The 15,464-nt window shown below is 40.6% G+C and overlaps 1 protein-coding gene across 3 annotated transcripts in view; it reads left to right on the top strand.

Moving 5' to 3' along the window:
• Nubpl (NUBP iron-sulfur cluster assembly factor, mitochondrial) overlaps window positions 1-15,464 on the top strand; it is a 162,645-nt gene that overhangs the window by 29,707 nt on the left and 117,474 nt on the right. For all 3 annotated transcript variants that reach the window (XM_057782905.1, XM_057782903.1, XM_057782904.1), the window contains one exon: window positions 10,242-10,332. In XM_057782905.1, coding sequence (XP_057638888.1) covers window positions 10,242-10,332 — 91 coding nt within the window. The remainder of the gene's footprint in view (window positions 1-10,241; window positions 10,333-15,464) is intronic.

The raw sequence follows: 15,464 nt of genomic DNA, 5'->3' as shown, positions 1-15,464 counted from the left end.
TTTATTAGATGGCCCTACATCCATTGAATTGTGTGGGGTGGCTATTACAAACAAAGTGGGGGGGCAAGCCCACTCAATGCCCTGCAGCCCAGGCTGGTGGAAGAGAGCCACAGGCCTGCTTGGTGGCCCAGGGCCAGGGTGCGGGGGGTGAGGGGAATGGGGGGGATGGGCACCACTGCGATGAGCAGGGATGTGGTGGAGAAATGGGACAGAAGTGGAGGGATCCATGCACTGTGGAGAGAGGCAGAACTGAAGTCCTGCACCACCACCAGGGCTATGGTGATGTAGAGGGTTCATGTTACCCCGGAAAGCCATGAGGATGTCCCTAGTTTGGGCCACCACCTGAGGCTATGTTACCTTTGGGGCCTTATCAGTCTAAGAGGCCTGTACATACAGGACCATGGTAATGTCCGCACTTGAGGTGTGGCCTAGGACCATGTCTGGGTCTGTGCTCCTATTGCGACTTGGGTCTCAGTTTTTGTCTGTGACCTGTGTTACCATGGAGACGGGGTATGGGAGAGCTGGTACCACCCCTTGCTGGCCCCTCACCAGAGAACTCTCCTCCCCACTTCCCCAGCCAGCCCCAACGGCATGGACCTGGGAGAGCTGGCTCAGAGCCCACCCTTGAAGGTCCTGGGAGATCCGTTCCTCTCGTTTCCCCCTCCCCTCGCCCCCCTTGCTAGCCGCCGAAAGAGAGCTGGCCCTGATGCCATGGGCACAGAAGAGCCTGAGGGGGCAGTCCCCGTGGAGGCCCAGACTGACCAAATTAACTAACGCCTAGTCCTACGTCCAGGTCTTTGAGTTGTCCCACACCAGTATCTACCCCGTGTACAACCCGCGGGAGCTTGTGAAGGGACCGGTCCTGTGGAACCATAGCGGCAGGACCTCCACGACTCAGCACAACAGCAGATTATCGGAGAGGAGCTTCGGTCAGGGTCCAGTATTGATGGTGTATCGGAAGCCAGAGGCCTTGAGCCAGACCAACAGTTCATTGCAGTGACTGTTCCCAAGTAGATGTTTGGGCAAGACAGTGTACGCTGGGACACAGCGCTGGGACACACACACCGCTGGGACACACACACCGCTGGGACACAGCGCTGGGACACACACACCGCTGGGACACACACACCGCTGGGACACACACACCGCTGGGACACACACACCGCTGGGACACACACACCGCTGGGACACACACACCGCTGGGACACACCGCAGCTTCCAAGGCCACTGCCACAGATAAATATGCAATGGAGAAGGGGGAAAGATGAGGAACCAAGTGGTTGTTTTTTCCCTCTTTAAATTTTATTTATTTATTTTTATTTTCTTTTGGAGTGGAAGGTAGACATGGAAGGCTGGAAAATGAGTGGGATTGGGGTGCATGCTGTGAAATTTCCAAAGAATCAAGAAAAGAATTGGTTGATTAAAAAAGGGTGCAGAGGGGGGTATGGGAAGGTGGATCTGGGAGGAGTTAGGGAGGAAATGATCATAATATATTGCTTGAAAGCCCCCAAGAATTAATAAAATTATTTTAAAATAAATAAATGAGCATATGCAAAGTGTTTAGGAAGTACATGACACATAGTATGCTATAATCATATAATTGTTATCTTTCGAGACAGGGTCTCACTCTATAGCGCTGGCTGGGCAGGAGCTCACTATATAGAACATGCTGGCTTCAAACCCTTCTAAATCTGAGTGGTGGAATTAAAGGCAGGCACTACCACCCCGGCCTTAGCTCCTTTTTTGAGGTTCAGAAATTCACACAGTTTCATAATCGTCATAAAAACCAGATAAAGGATCTCTGTGAGTTCGAGGCCAGACTGGTCTACAAGAGCTAGTCCCAGGACAGGAACCAAAAGCTACGGAGAAACCCTGTCTCGAAAATCCAAAAATAAAAACAAAAACAAAAACAAAAAAAAACAACAACAAAAAAACCGGATAAAGCCATGTTCTTTGTTTGTGTCTGAAAACCCCTTACTGTTTAAATTAGAATATGTTCTTTCTATGCGATGCTTCTTTTTCTTTTCTTCTCTTTGCTTTTTAAAACATAGTTATTTAATTTTGTGTGTATGTGTGTACGTGTACACGCGGCTTTTAGAGGACAGCTTGCAGGAATTGGTTCTTCCCTTGTGTGGACTCTGGGAATGATCTTGGCAGCAAGCACCTTTCCCAATGAGCCATTTCCCCAGCCTTTGAATGCATTGCTAATTTTTGTCTTGTGAGTCAGGAAACTTAGCAGCTCTGCAGTCAGTTGTCTGTTCAAGTTCAAGTCTGTTCTTCGTGTTTTCCATGATGCTTTTAAGATGTTGTTTAAAAAATAACCTAGAAAGTATAATTGTTATTTTACATCGTGCTGAGTAACATTGATTTGCATTCATAATAATTTATCACTTGTCAAGATGATTAACTGTCTCAACTTTAAGTAGGTGCTGTTTTTCTTAATTTTAAATTTAGATTTATTTATTTTATTTTTTATGTGTTAATGTTTCTCCTTCTTGTATGTGTGTGTACCGTTTGTGTGCTTGGTGCCTGCAGAGGTTAGAAGAGTACGTGCCTGGTGCATGGAGTTCTCTGGAACTGGAGTTAAGGATGGCCATGAGCCACCATGTGCATGCTGGCAATCAGCCCCACAAGTGCTCTTCACTGTTGAGCCGTCTCTCCAGGCCCGGTGCTGATGCGTTTAGAAAGATGTAATCTTTTTTCCTTAATTTAAAATATTGCTCTAATAGTTAAACATATACTATATATTGCAATAGCAATTTAATTGGAATTAATTACATAATTGTAATTTACTGGGCCTAGGTAGTGATATTTTGACAATCATGTTTGTTAATTGAAAGCCCCTAACTTGCTAGTAGTATTGTCTTGAGATGTGGTGTCTTTTGTAAGAATAAGTCAGTGTGCTGAATAAGGAATTTAACATAAACTATTAAAAGAGAGATTTTAAAAATACATAATAGGCTAGGCAGTGGTGGCACACACCTTTAATCCCAGTACTTGGGGAGGCAGAGACAGGTGGATCTCTGTGAGTTCAAGGCCATCCTGGTCTACAGAGTAAGTTCTGGGACAGGCTCCAAAGCTACAGAGAAACTCTGTCTCGGAAAGAAAAAAAAATACATAAAAAGAGACAGTTAAATATTAAGCTCCAACTTAATAGCCAGTCTTGTGAGGAAATGTTCCTCACTTGTTCCTCCTCCCTGAGGTCTTGGATCGCTGCACTTCACACTGGCCTAACAGGGAAATGGATGTCTGTCTTTAGCAGTCCTTAGAGATGGGAGCAGCAGGTGGCTTTCCCAGGGTTCTCCATGCTCACTGGGAAGCATTCTGCCACTTGCAGCAGGGACTTTGTTTTGAATGACTTTAAGAAGCTATGGGATGGTGCTTCCTGCTTGGTACCTTTGGCCCTTCTTTTAAATCTTTGAAGTTTCTTTTGATAAAATGCAGCTTGCTGCAATAATTGATTCTCTTCCTTTGCTCCAGGAAGCTGCTGAATTGGTTTTTGAGTTAGAGAAATTACCCGAGATTTACATTTAATATATCCTTTGTTGGCTTAACTACCTGTGGGTGGCAACGCTATGAGCGGCCTTTGGATTTTCATTAGCTGACCCTAGTACAAACTTACCTGAATTTTTCTCAAAAAGCAATTTCTCCTTTTAATTGTTCTTACTTCCTAGGTGGTTCTTACCAATTCATTTTTCCTAGACACAACTTTTTTACTACGTAAATTAATTACTTCCTTTTCCTCTCCTCTCCTTGAGGAGTGTGAAGGCCTTAGCCTCAGCAGGGCGCTGGTGGCAGAGTTAGCGAGGCAGGGGCAGAGCACATGGATCCTTGGCTGCAGAACCAGTACTGCACACCCTGGGGTTTTGTCTAGAGTGGTCAGATGCCCTGTGGGTTTGTGAGTCCTGTTTCTTTGCAGGAGCCACTACCAGAGCTGTGAGGGCTGCTCTTGGGGCTGCAGTTAGTTAAGGGCATCTGAAGGGTTCCGCTGTGCTTTATCTGCTGGGAAAGGCCCTGCTGCTTAGTTAGGTCTCTAGGTTCCCAAGCTGAGAACCTGCTAACAAAAAGACTAGCTGATGTCACCAGTAAGTTGACTCTTATTTTTGGGACTTAGTGTCTATAGGTGTATTTTCCTGCATTTTTATAGGCATTACCATGGTGATAAAAACCTCTCTAAGTTTTTCCGAATGTTAAAACTTTACTGAGTAGGCACATTAATACTTTAAAAAGTCAGGCCAAGGATCTAAGATTTTTCTTAATCCTGTTAGTGTATTTCCATATTGCTTAGATATAAATGTGGGACTGAAGACAGTTTTCTTTTTTTAAATGTAATATTGTTCTATAAGGATAAAAGGAGCAATACTTTTGTAGCTCTTTAATGTTTGAAATCTTGTTGACCTAATTTTTGCCAGTGAGCAGATTTAAAATTACTCTTTTTAATTAGGTTTTTTAATTCCATGCCTGGCTTTAGTTTTCAAAGTCGGATGATGGCTACCATTGTGCCACGTTTCCGGACCAGCCCACTGCTCCCACTCGATTATTTCCCATGAGGCTCCACCGCTGGTGTGGAGGGATCCAGAGTGAAGAGTGTGGTGGCTGGGAGCAGACTGTGGGGGAATTCTGGGAAGAATGTGGTGGAAGAACCCAGTTTGCATTTTCCTCGTCTTATTTTTATTTTAGACTGTCTGGGGTTTTCAGTGCTGTGAAGAGACACCATAACCACATTAACTCTTATGAGGGAACATTTAATTGGGGTGGCTCGCTTACATTTCAGAGGTTCAATCCGTTATGGTCGTGAAGGGAGCATGGTAGCACGCAGGCAGACGTGCCAGAGCTAAGAGTCCTTACATCTTGACTCAGAGGCAACAGGAAGTCAACTGACTGTCATGCTGAATGAAGCTTGAGAAAAAAGATCTTAAAGCTTGCCCCACAGTGACACACTTCCTCCAGCTAGGCCTTACCTCCTAATAGTGCTACTCCCTATGAGCTTATGGGGGCGAAATACATCCAAGTACCACATAGAATCTTGTTCTTGTCGTCTCGGCTGACCTTGGGCTCATGGTCTTTCTGCCTTAGCCTTGTAGGTACTAAGACTAAGTTATGCCCTATCTCACCCATATAAACCTTTCTTTAGAACACATACTTGTGCTTACAGTGTATTTGGGAGGAGGTTTGGGTTTGAGATAGAGCCTCACTGTTTAGGATAGGTCTAGAACTTATTTTTGTAGCTCTGGCTGGCCTTGAACCTGTGAGCCTCTTACCCCAGTCTCCTGAGTGCTGGGATGTGTAAAGCTCGCATGTGTTACCTGATTTAGGAAGAAGGGGAATTACGTGAAATCACTGACTCTTAAAACCTAAGTGGGGGCCTTAGGAATTATATATATAGCAACTCACGCCTAGGATTTTAAGGAGGAACAAATGGAGGTCTGTTCATTCATTCATTCATTCATTCATTCATTCATTCATTCATTCATTCTTTCACTTGCTCAGACATTATTGGAAGAAAGCTTTGTCCTCACAGGGCACACTTAATAGGATGTCAGAAGGCAAAAGAGGTAATCACACAGAAACTGTGTTAATTAAAATACTGCTTGGCCTATTAGCTCTAACATCTTATTGGCTAACTCTTTTTATTTAATTAATTAATTAATTAATTTATTTATTTTTTGTTTTTCGAGACAGGGTTTCTCTGTGGTTTTGGAGCCTGTCCTGGAACTAGCTCTAGTAGACCAGGCTGGTCTCGAACTCACAGAGATCCGCCTGCCTCTGCCTCCCGAGTGCTGGGATTAAAGGCGTGCGCCACCACCGCCCGGCCCCTTGGCTAACTCTTATATTAATTGAATCCATCTCCATTTGTCTGTGTATCTGTGTATTGCCATGTGGCAGTGGCTTACCAGGTAAAATTCCCAGTGTCTGTCTTGGGCGGCTCCATGGTGTCTTTCTCTGCCTTCCTTCTCCCAGCATTCAATCCAGAGTTCCCTGCCTACCTAAGTTCTGGCCTGTCAACAGGCCAAGGCAGTTTCTTTATTTGTTAATGGTAATCACAGCACACAGAGGGGACTCCCACCTCAAGTGTCATTGAAAAAACACACTATTTTCAGCAGCAGAGACGTGAAGAAGGTGGAAGTGTGCTGTGAGAGAGAGTACAGAAGGACTAGCAGGTGCATAGGCTGTGGCACTCCTCAGGGGACAGTGGGAGGCGTCTGCGGCTTCTCCATGAAGCGGGTAGTGAAAGTCCATCGAGGTGGAAGGCAGGAAATGGGTTGAGAACAGGCTGGATGACGTGAGCTCTTGTGGCAGGTCCTGGGGGCACTGGAATGAGGAGCTGGTGCAGTGAAGGGTATTGAGTAGAATAATATGACCCGACTTAAATTTTAATTTTGAGTCATCCCAGCTTTTTGCCTAGAAGGTTTGAGTAGTATTTCCAGTTTTGACAAGTGAAAATATAGGCCAGTGTCTTAAGTTATATTCTGGTTGCTGGCGAAAGCAATTTAAGTGAGAAAGTGTTTATTGTGGCTCATAGTTCAATGGTACCGTCCATCATGGAAGGCAAGCAAGGGAGGAGAGGTGGGGAGGAGAGGTGGTAACTGTTGGTCCCATCCCTTCCACAGTTGTGAAGCCAAGAGAGAGGATGCATGCTGTTGTGCATCTTCCTTTCTCCGCGTACACAGTCCAGGACCACAGCCAGGCAGTGGCGCCATCCACACTAGGTGCCCCTTCTCACCTTAGTACAGTCTTGACAGTCCCTCTAGAGGTGTGCTCAAAGTCTGTCTTCCTGGTTATTCTAGATACCAGCACGTTTTTAGTTAGCACTAACCGTTATAGACACCCATTTCAATTTGAAATTTAGATACACAAGGAATAATTTTGTATATATGTGTTCTATACAATGTTAGTTGACTACACATATGACAAAATGTACCTTAAAATTCATTTAAAGCTTTGCATGTTGGCCCATACCAATGATGCCAGCACTCAGCACTCAGAAGGATGGGACAAGAGGATTGAGACTTCCAGGCCAGATGCCAAACATAGTACTCTAGGCTAGTTTGTCTGTCTTCCTGCACTGTGTGCATTCCTGCTTTTCATACTGCTCATCTTACACTAGAGTTTCACACAAGGACTTTGGGTGCATTAGGACTCATGGGCTGGAATCTCCACGACTGCCTATTGTCCATGTTCTGTGTGTGCAAAACATCTCAATCACCCACTCTTCTGGCATTTTTTTTTTTAGAGAAACACATTAAACAAGTTAAAGTGTTGTGTCAGCTACTCATAACACATGTAAGCACGCACTCACGCATACACATACACACTTACTGCAAAGCCTGAAGCAAAGCATAGTCATTTATCTTTTCTCATTGACTGCCCTCAGGTCTGCTCCCTCTCTGCAGTTTTCTGAACACTTGTGGACACGGTGCATATGTGGTGATAAGAGGACAATGTTTGGGAGTTGGTTTTCTCTTTCCATCACGTGTGCTTCGTGGCTAGAACCCAGGTGGGCAGGTTTGGCTGCAGCGCCCTTATCCACTGAGCCATTTTGACGGCCCAGCAGTTTCTTTAGAAGATGTAGGTAACTTGATACGTTTGGTTTTGCTCTAAAATAAAGTTTCAAATTAGAAATGTTCCTTTCTTTTCTTCTTTTTCGACTTTCTCACAAGCAGCGAGTTTGCCATTTGACTCTTTTGTACTTTCCGTTAGGCATCCCGAGCTGTCAGCCGAGCCTCTTGTTTCAGGGTGCCCTTGTTCCTTTGTCTTTCTTGACTGAACTTGGAGATTTAGATATCCCCTTGACAAGCATTAGGAAACTCTTCTCTGTACTTTGTTCAGCCATTAGTTCTCCTGACAGTCAGACTCTTATTTAATCCCAGCTAACAGAATCAGGAAACACGCTTCTCTCTGGGAAGAGACAGAAATTCTTTTGAGTGACAGCTTGACTTAAAGATAGGCAGAAAACAAGAAAGAAGAGGCTTGGCTCAATTCCAGACTGAGTAATCCCAATTACCAGGCTAAGATTACATTGACTATCATATGCTGGGAATCACGGGAATCTTAGCTGGGTTCTTCTGTGGGAAGAACAAGCTCAAGGCAAGTCTGAAAGGAATATTTACTTAGGAATAATTGGGTGGGAGTGCTCTAGGGTGTTGTTTTGATGGCTTCTATTAGTAGACGAGGGGGTTGAAAGGAGCACGTCAGAAGCTGTACAGTCTGCAGGGTACATCCTGCTGGAAGAACAAAGCGGTATCTGCACTGTTGTTGCTGCCTTTGAAATCTAGCACAAAAAATAGGACATGTAGGCTCGCAAATTGCAGCTTTCATGCAGCAGTAATGAAACAGTATAATCACTCCGAATAATTCTGCCACCCTTTACGCTTTCACAGGTTGGGGTGTATGTGAATCCAAAAATCTAAATAGTCTCTCAGGGTTTGCGTTATTTTATATTATCTGCTAGGTATTGAGCCCTACAGAGAGTCAGATGACAGTATATTTAGCTAAGTTTATGATGACAAAGATGGCAATTATGATACTTAGATTTGTAGTTGCTTTTGCTAATAGTGATTTGGTTTGCTGTGTATTTCTAAGGTGCTTGTGGTGATTGTTTCTTTTGAGTCTGGCTAAAATTAAAGATAAAGAAATCCTAGTTGAAGCTTTCTTGACTAAGTATAGTTATTTTGATTGGAAGGAGGTAGAAAAATATTTTGAGACTTAGATGAACACTGCTGCATACATTTGTCTGTAACCTACCTTGTTTATATATATTTTCCTATAGAATAGAACTGTCTTGGAATTTAAATTTAAAATTTAAAGGCTTGTTAGATATTAAAAATAGAAGCCTACCTGTTGTGTGAGAGGGCCTGCTTTTGGTCCTCGCCTCCCGGCTATCTTACACCCAAAATAACACAGAAACTGTATTAATTAAAATACTGCCTGGCCCACTATCTCTAGCCTTATTGGCTAACTCTCACATCTCGATTTAACCCATTTCTGTTAATCTGTATATTAACATGAGGTCGTGGTTTACCGGGAGAGATTCAGCATGTCTGACCTGACAGCTCCATGGTGACTCTCTGTCTCCCTTCTTCCCAGCATTCAGTTCTGTCTACTATGTCTACCTAAGTGCTGCCCTATCAAATATTCCCCTTTTGCAGCCACTACTTCAGTGCATTCCAACTAAACTTTTTTTTTTTTTTTGGTTTTTCGAGACAGGGTTTCTCTGTGGTCCAACTAAACTTTATGCATAATTATCTTATTAAAAGAAAAATACCTTTTTTGCTTTCTTATTTTAAATTGGGCTGGGATTTCAATACAGACAGAGGTCAGTCTCATGTCTTCACACTCAGGCGACAAAGTCACAAGCGGATACTAAGTAGTTTTCTTAGAACTGCAAACTGAGTCACTGTAATATTGGGAATGTAAATGTTGAGGGTTGAAAAGTAATTATATGTCTGGAAACAAGTATCATGGAAGATTTAGGGTTGTTTCAGTTTCTTGAATTGCTTGTTAACGAGAGACTGCGTATTATCTTGCTAGGGTTTGGGGATAGAAGGAGGAGAGCTGTAAGGCCCAGTGAGGCACAGCTAGTATTAGCATGCTTATGCGGGTGGGAAAACCCAATAAAGACAGACTTGGAGATGGACGGAAAGGAAATGTATTTACGAGCAGCAAGTTTTGTTTTCCATTCCTTGACCAAGTTGCTGTTGAGTAGCACCTGGCAGGGCTCTTCTGCCCTTCTCATCTGTCCAGCCATCAAAGAAAACAGTAGTTAGCTGTTTCTGATTCCTCTAGAAAGCCTTGTGTATTTAACTGTGATTAAATTAAATGCACAGTATTTAACCAGTAGCCTTACTGCCATATCTCTCTCTCTCTTGTCAGATATGCAGCAGAATTGCTTACTTCCTATAATAGAATCTTGTTTCTATTGTTTTTCATTTTGTAATTTAAGTCAGTGTTCCATCATCTGGAGTTTCGTTTGTGTCTTACTTGTTCTCAAAAACATGTTTAGACAAATAAGGACTTAGGTTTTTTAAGACTATACAGGCGACCTGAACAAGTTGGTTGTTGAAATATAACACTAATTTAAAAAGTGCCCTAGGCATTTTACGCTTTTGCTGCCTGTTGTTTATGATTTTGGAATATTTTATGTTTTCTTTTTAATAGGCTTATTGCTGTATAGACTTTTTTTTTTTTTTTGTACTGTGAACATTAGGAATAATCTTATGGTGTGTTTGGTTTTCTTGCAGTCCAAGGCGGTTGGCTTGTTAGATGTAGATGTGTATGGTCCTTCCATTCCAAAGATGATGAACCTGAAAGGAAATCCAGAGTTAGCACCAAGTAAGTACAGAAGAGGGAAAAATGCCTTCTGATTGCCAGGCACCTGTCAGCCACCATGAGTGTTTTATATGTCATGTACTGTTGCAGTTCAGAAATTAGGTTGGCATCAGTATGACTGGGTTTGAATCTCACTTCTGCCATTGACCAATGGTGTGGCTCTGAGGAATCCATTCTATCTTGTTGTGCCTTGGCTCCCTACACACAGTAGGGCCACAGTTGCTGTGAGGAATATGTAAATGGAGCATTGAGCACAATTAGTAGCACTAGTACCCGGTAAAAATATTAATATCCATTGTTTACCATATATATGTACATGCATGAGAATATTGAGTAGGAATATATTGGTATTAAATAAAAATTAGATTTTACAAGCAGATTTTTGTCAGACTTTTTTAGGCCATTTACAAACTTCTCACAACAATGGTTTGTCTCCCTGTAGTTTTAGTGCCATCAATATAGGAAGAACTAACTTTTTGCAAAGAACTAGAAGCAAAACTCTAACCCAGGTAAGTTGTTTACATCAACAAAAACACAGACAATCAATGAACACACAGCAGCAGATCCCAAAGAAGGGAAAAACACACAAAATAACATCACCAACAAGGAAAACTAAAATCACAGGAGACAGCAATTACTGATCATTAATATTCATTAATATAAATGGACTTAACTCACCTATAAAGAGACACAGGCTAACAGATTGATATGAAAACAGAGTCCACCCTTCTGCTGCATATAAGAAACACACCTCAAAAAAAAAAAAAAAAAAAAAAAAAAGAAAAAGAAACACACCTCAACCTCAAAGACAGACATTGCTTCAGAGTAAAGGTTTGGGAAAAAATTTTCCAATCAAATGAAACAAATCTAAGAAACAAACTGGTGTAGCTATCCTAATATCTAACGAAACAGACTTCAAACTAAAATCAATCAAAAGAGACAAAGAAGGATATTTCATATTAGTCACAGAAAAAATCCATCAAGGGGAAATCTCAATACTGAACATCTATACCCCAAATACAAGGGCACCCTCATATGTAAAAGAAATACTTCTAAAGTGTAAATCACACATTAAACCCCAAATACTAATAGTGGGAGACTTCAACATCCCACTCTCACCACTGGACAGGCCTGTCAGACAGAAAATTAACAGAGAAATAAGGGAACTAACAGATGTTATGATTCAAATGGACATAACAGACATCTATAGAACATTTCATCCAAAGATAAAAGAATATACCTTCTTCTCAGCACCTCATGGAACCTTCTCAAAAATTGATAACATACTAGGTAACAAAACAAACCTTAACAGACACAAAAAAATTAGAATAACCCCATGCATCTTATCAGATCACATGGCTTAAAACTAGAATTCAACAGCAACACTAATTCCAGGAAATCCATAAACATGGAAATTAAACAGTGCTCACCTGAATCATCAGTGGGTCAAGGAAGAAATAAAGGAAGAAATTAATGACTTCCCAAAATTCAACAAAAATGATCATACAACATGCATGAATTTATGGTACACAATGAAAGCAGTGTTAAGAGGAAAGTTCATAGCACTCAATGCCTATATAAAGAAGTTGGAAAAATCCCACACTAGTGAGGTAACAGAACATTTGAAAACTTTAGAGCAAAAAGAAGCAAACTCACCCAGGAGAACTAGACTGCAGGAAATAATCAAATTGAGAGCTGAAATCAACAAAATAGAAACAAAGAAAACAATACAAAGAATCAATGAGACAAAGAGTTGGTTCTTGGAGAAAAATCAACAAAATTGACAAACCTTTATCCAAACTAACCAAAAGGCAGAGAGAGAATATCTAAATAACAAAATCAGAAATGAAAAGGGGAACATAACAACAGACACAGAGGAAATCCAGAGAATCTATTAGATCATATTTCAAAAACCTGTACTCAACAAAATTGGAAAACTTAAAGGAAACATACAACTTTCTGGATAAATATCATTTATCAAAATTAAATCAAGACCAGATAAGCAAATTAAATAGACCTATAACTGCTAGAGAAATAGAAACAGTCATCAAAAGTCTCCAAACCAATAAAAGTCCCTCAACCAAAAAAAGCCCAGGACCAGATGTTTCAGCTCAGAATTCTACAATATTTTCAAAGAAGCACTGATACCAATACTCCTCAAATTGTTCCACACAATAGAAACAGAAGGAACATTGCCAAACTTTCTATATGAGGCTACCATTACCTTGATACCCAAACTACATAAAGACATTACTAAGAAAGAGAATTACAGACCAATCTCACTCATGAACATTGATACAAATACTTAATAAAATACTGGCAAATCGAATCCAAGAACACATCAGAAAAATCATCCACCACGATCAAGTCGGCTTCATCCCAGAGATGCAGGGATGGTTCAACATATGAAAATCTGTCATATAAACAAGCAAAAATAAAAACCACATGGTCATCTCATTAGATGCTGAAAAAGCCTTCGACGAAATACAACATCCCTTCATGATAAAGGTCTTGGAAAGAGCAGGGATACAAGGAACATACCTAAACATAATAAAGGCAATATACAGCAAGCCAACAGCCAATATCATACTAAATGGACAGAAACTCAAAGCAAATCTCACTGTAATGAGGAACAAGACAAGGTTGTCCACTTTTCCCATACCTATTTAATATAGTTCTTGAGGTTGTAGCTAGAGCAATAAGACAACAAACGGCGATCAATAAATTGTAAAAGAAGAAGTCAAACTCTTACTGTTTGCTGATAATATGATAGTTTACATAAGGGACCCCAAAAATTCTACCAAGGAACTTCTACAACTAATAAACACTTTCAGTAATGTAGCAGGATACAAGATTAACTTAAGAAAATCAGTAACCCCCCCTTTACACAGATGATAAATGGGCTGAGAATGAAATCAGAGAAACATCACCCTTCATAATATCCACAAATAGCATAAAATATCTTGGAGTAACTCTAACCAAACAGTTTGAAGACTTGTATGACAGGAACTTTAAATCTTTGAAGAAGACACCAGAAAATGGAAAGATCTCCTATGCTCTTGGGTAGGTAGAATTAACATAGTAAAAATGACAATCCTCCTAAAGCAATCTACAGATTCAATGCAATGCCCATCAAAATCCCAACAAAATTCTTCACATACCTTGAAAGAACAGTATTCAAATTCATATGGAAAAGCCAAAAACTCAGGATAGCGAAAACGATCCTGTACAACACAAGAACTTCCCTGATTTCAAACTCTACTACAGAGCTATAGTACTGAATACAGCCTGGTACTGGCATTAAAAACAGACAAGAGGACTAATGGAACCAAATCTAAGACCCAGATATTAACCCATCTATCTATGAGCACCTGATTTTTCACAAAGAAACAAAAAATATAAAATGGAAAACAGAAAGCATACTCAACAAATGGTGCTGGCAAAACTGGATAATAACCTGTAGACGAATGAAAATAGATCCATGCCTATCAACATGCACAAAACTCAAGTCCAGATGGATCAAAGACCTCAACATAAAACCAACGACACTAAACCCCATAGAAGAGAAAGTAAGAAGTAAACTTGACTGTAGTGGCAAAGGAGACCACTTCCTAAATATAACCCCAGTAGCACAGACAATGAGAGAAACTATTAATAAATGGGACCTCCTGAAACTCAAAATTTTCTGTAAAGCAAAGGATATGGTCAATAAGACAAAATGGCAGCCTACAGAATGGGAAAAGATCTTCACCAACCCCACATCAGACAGAAGTCTGATCTCCAAAATATACAAAGAACTCAAGAAATTGGTCGTCAAATGAACAATTAATCCAATCAAAAAAATGGGATACAGACCTAAACAGAGAATTCTCGACTAAGGAATCTAAAATGGCTGAAAGACACTTAAGAAAATGAATGTTCAACATCCTTAGTCATCAGAGAAATGCAAATCAAAACAACTCTGAGATTCCATCTTACACCTGTAAGAATGGTCAAGATCAAAAACACTGATGACAATTTATGCTGGAGGGGTTGTGGGGAAAAGGCAACACTTCTGCATTGCTGGTGGGAATACAAACTGGTACAGCCCCTTTGGATGTCAGTGTGGCGATTTCTCAGAAAATTGGGAAACAACTTCCTCAAGACCCAGCCATACTACTTTGGGTATATTGCCAAAGGATGCTCAATCGTACTACAAGGACATGTGCTCAGCTATGTTCATAGCAGCATTGTTTGTCATAGCCAGAACCTGGAAACAACCTCAATGCCCCTCGACTGAAGAATGGATAGAGAAAATGTGGTACATTTACACAATGGAAAAATTTATACAGTGGAAAAAAATGACATCTTGAAAATTGCAGGCAAATGAATGGATCTAGAAAACATTATATTGAGTGAGGTAACCCAGACCCAGAAAGACAAATATCATATGTACTTACTCATATGTGGCTTTTACATATGTAGCAAAGAAAACTAGCCTATAAATCACAATTCCAGAAAATCTAGACAACAAGGAGTACCCTAAGAGAGACATACATGGGTCAAATGTACATGGGAAGTAGAAAAAAACAAAATTTCCTGAGTAAATTGGGAGCATGGGGACCATGGGAGAGGGTTGTAGTGGAGGGGAGAGAAAGGGAGGGGAGCAGAGAAAAATCTATAGCTCAATAAAATGAACTTAAACAATTAGCTTTTTGAATAAATCAAGTATTTTACTGTTCCTGTTATTACATATTTGTAAGGTTGCCAAATATAAAGTCTTAAGTATAGGAAATACAGTCATAAAAGTGGTAAAAACTGGTTATTAAAAATGGTTTTATGTGAAATTGTTTTAAATAAAATTGATTTGTAATTGTGATATAATACAAAATTGAGTATTTTTGTTTTTTTATAGGCCTTTCCCCCATGGGTCTGGAACAAAATATATATGCTGATATTTTATTAGGTTATAGTATTATTTTTAATGTAATTAAAAATTGATTAGGCATTATTTGCACTTTAAGGTGGTTGGATATATTGCAGGCGTGAGTTATGCGAAGTCTGGATTGTTCTTTATGAGAAATATGACCTTAGGGTTCTTAGATGACCTTAGGGTTTTATATTGCTGTAGCCCTTTATGTGGTTATTTCCTTATC

This window comes from Chionomys nivalis, chromosome 10, assembly GCF_950005125.1.
Source record: "Chionomys nivalis chromosome 10, mChiNiv1.1, whole genome shotgun sequence".
Taxonomy (NCBI): Eukaryota; Metazoa; Chordata; class Mammalia; order Rodentia; family Cricetidae; genus Chionomys; species Chionomys nivalis.
This window is presented reverse-complemented; position numbering and strand designations above follow the sequence as displayed.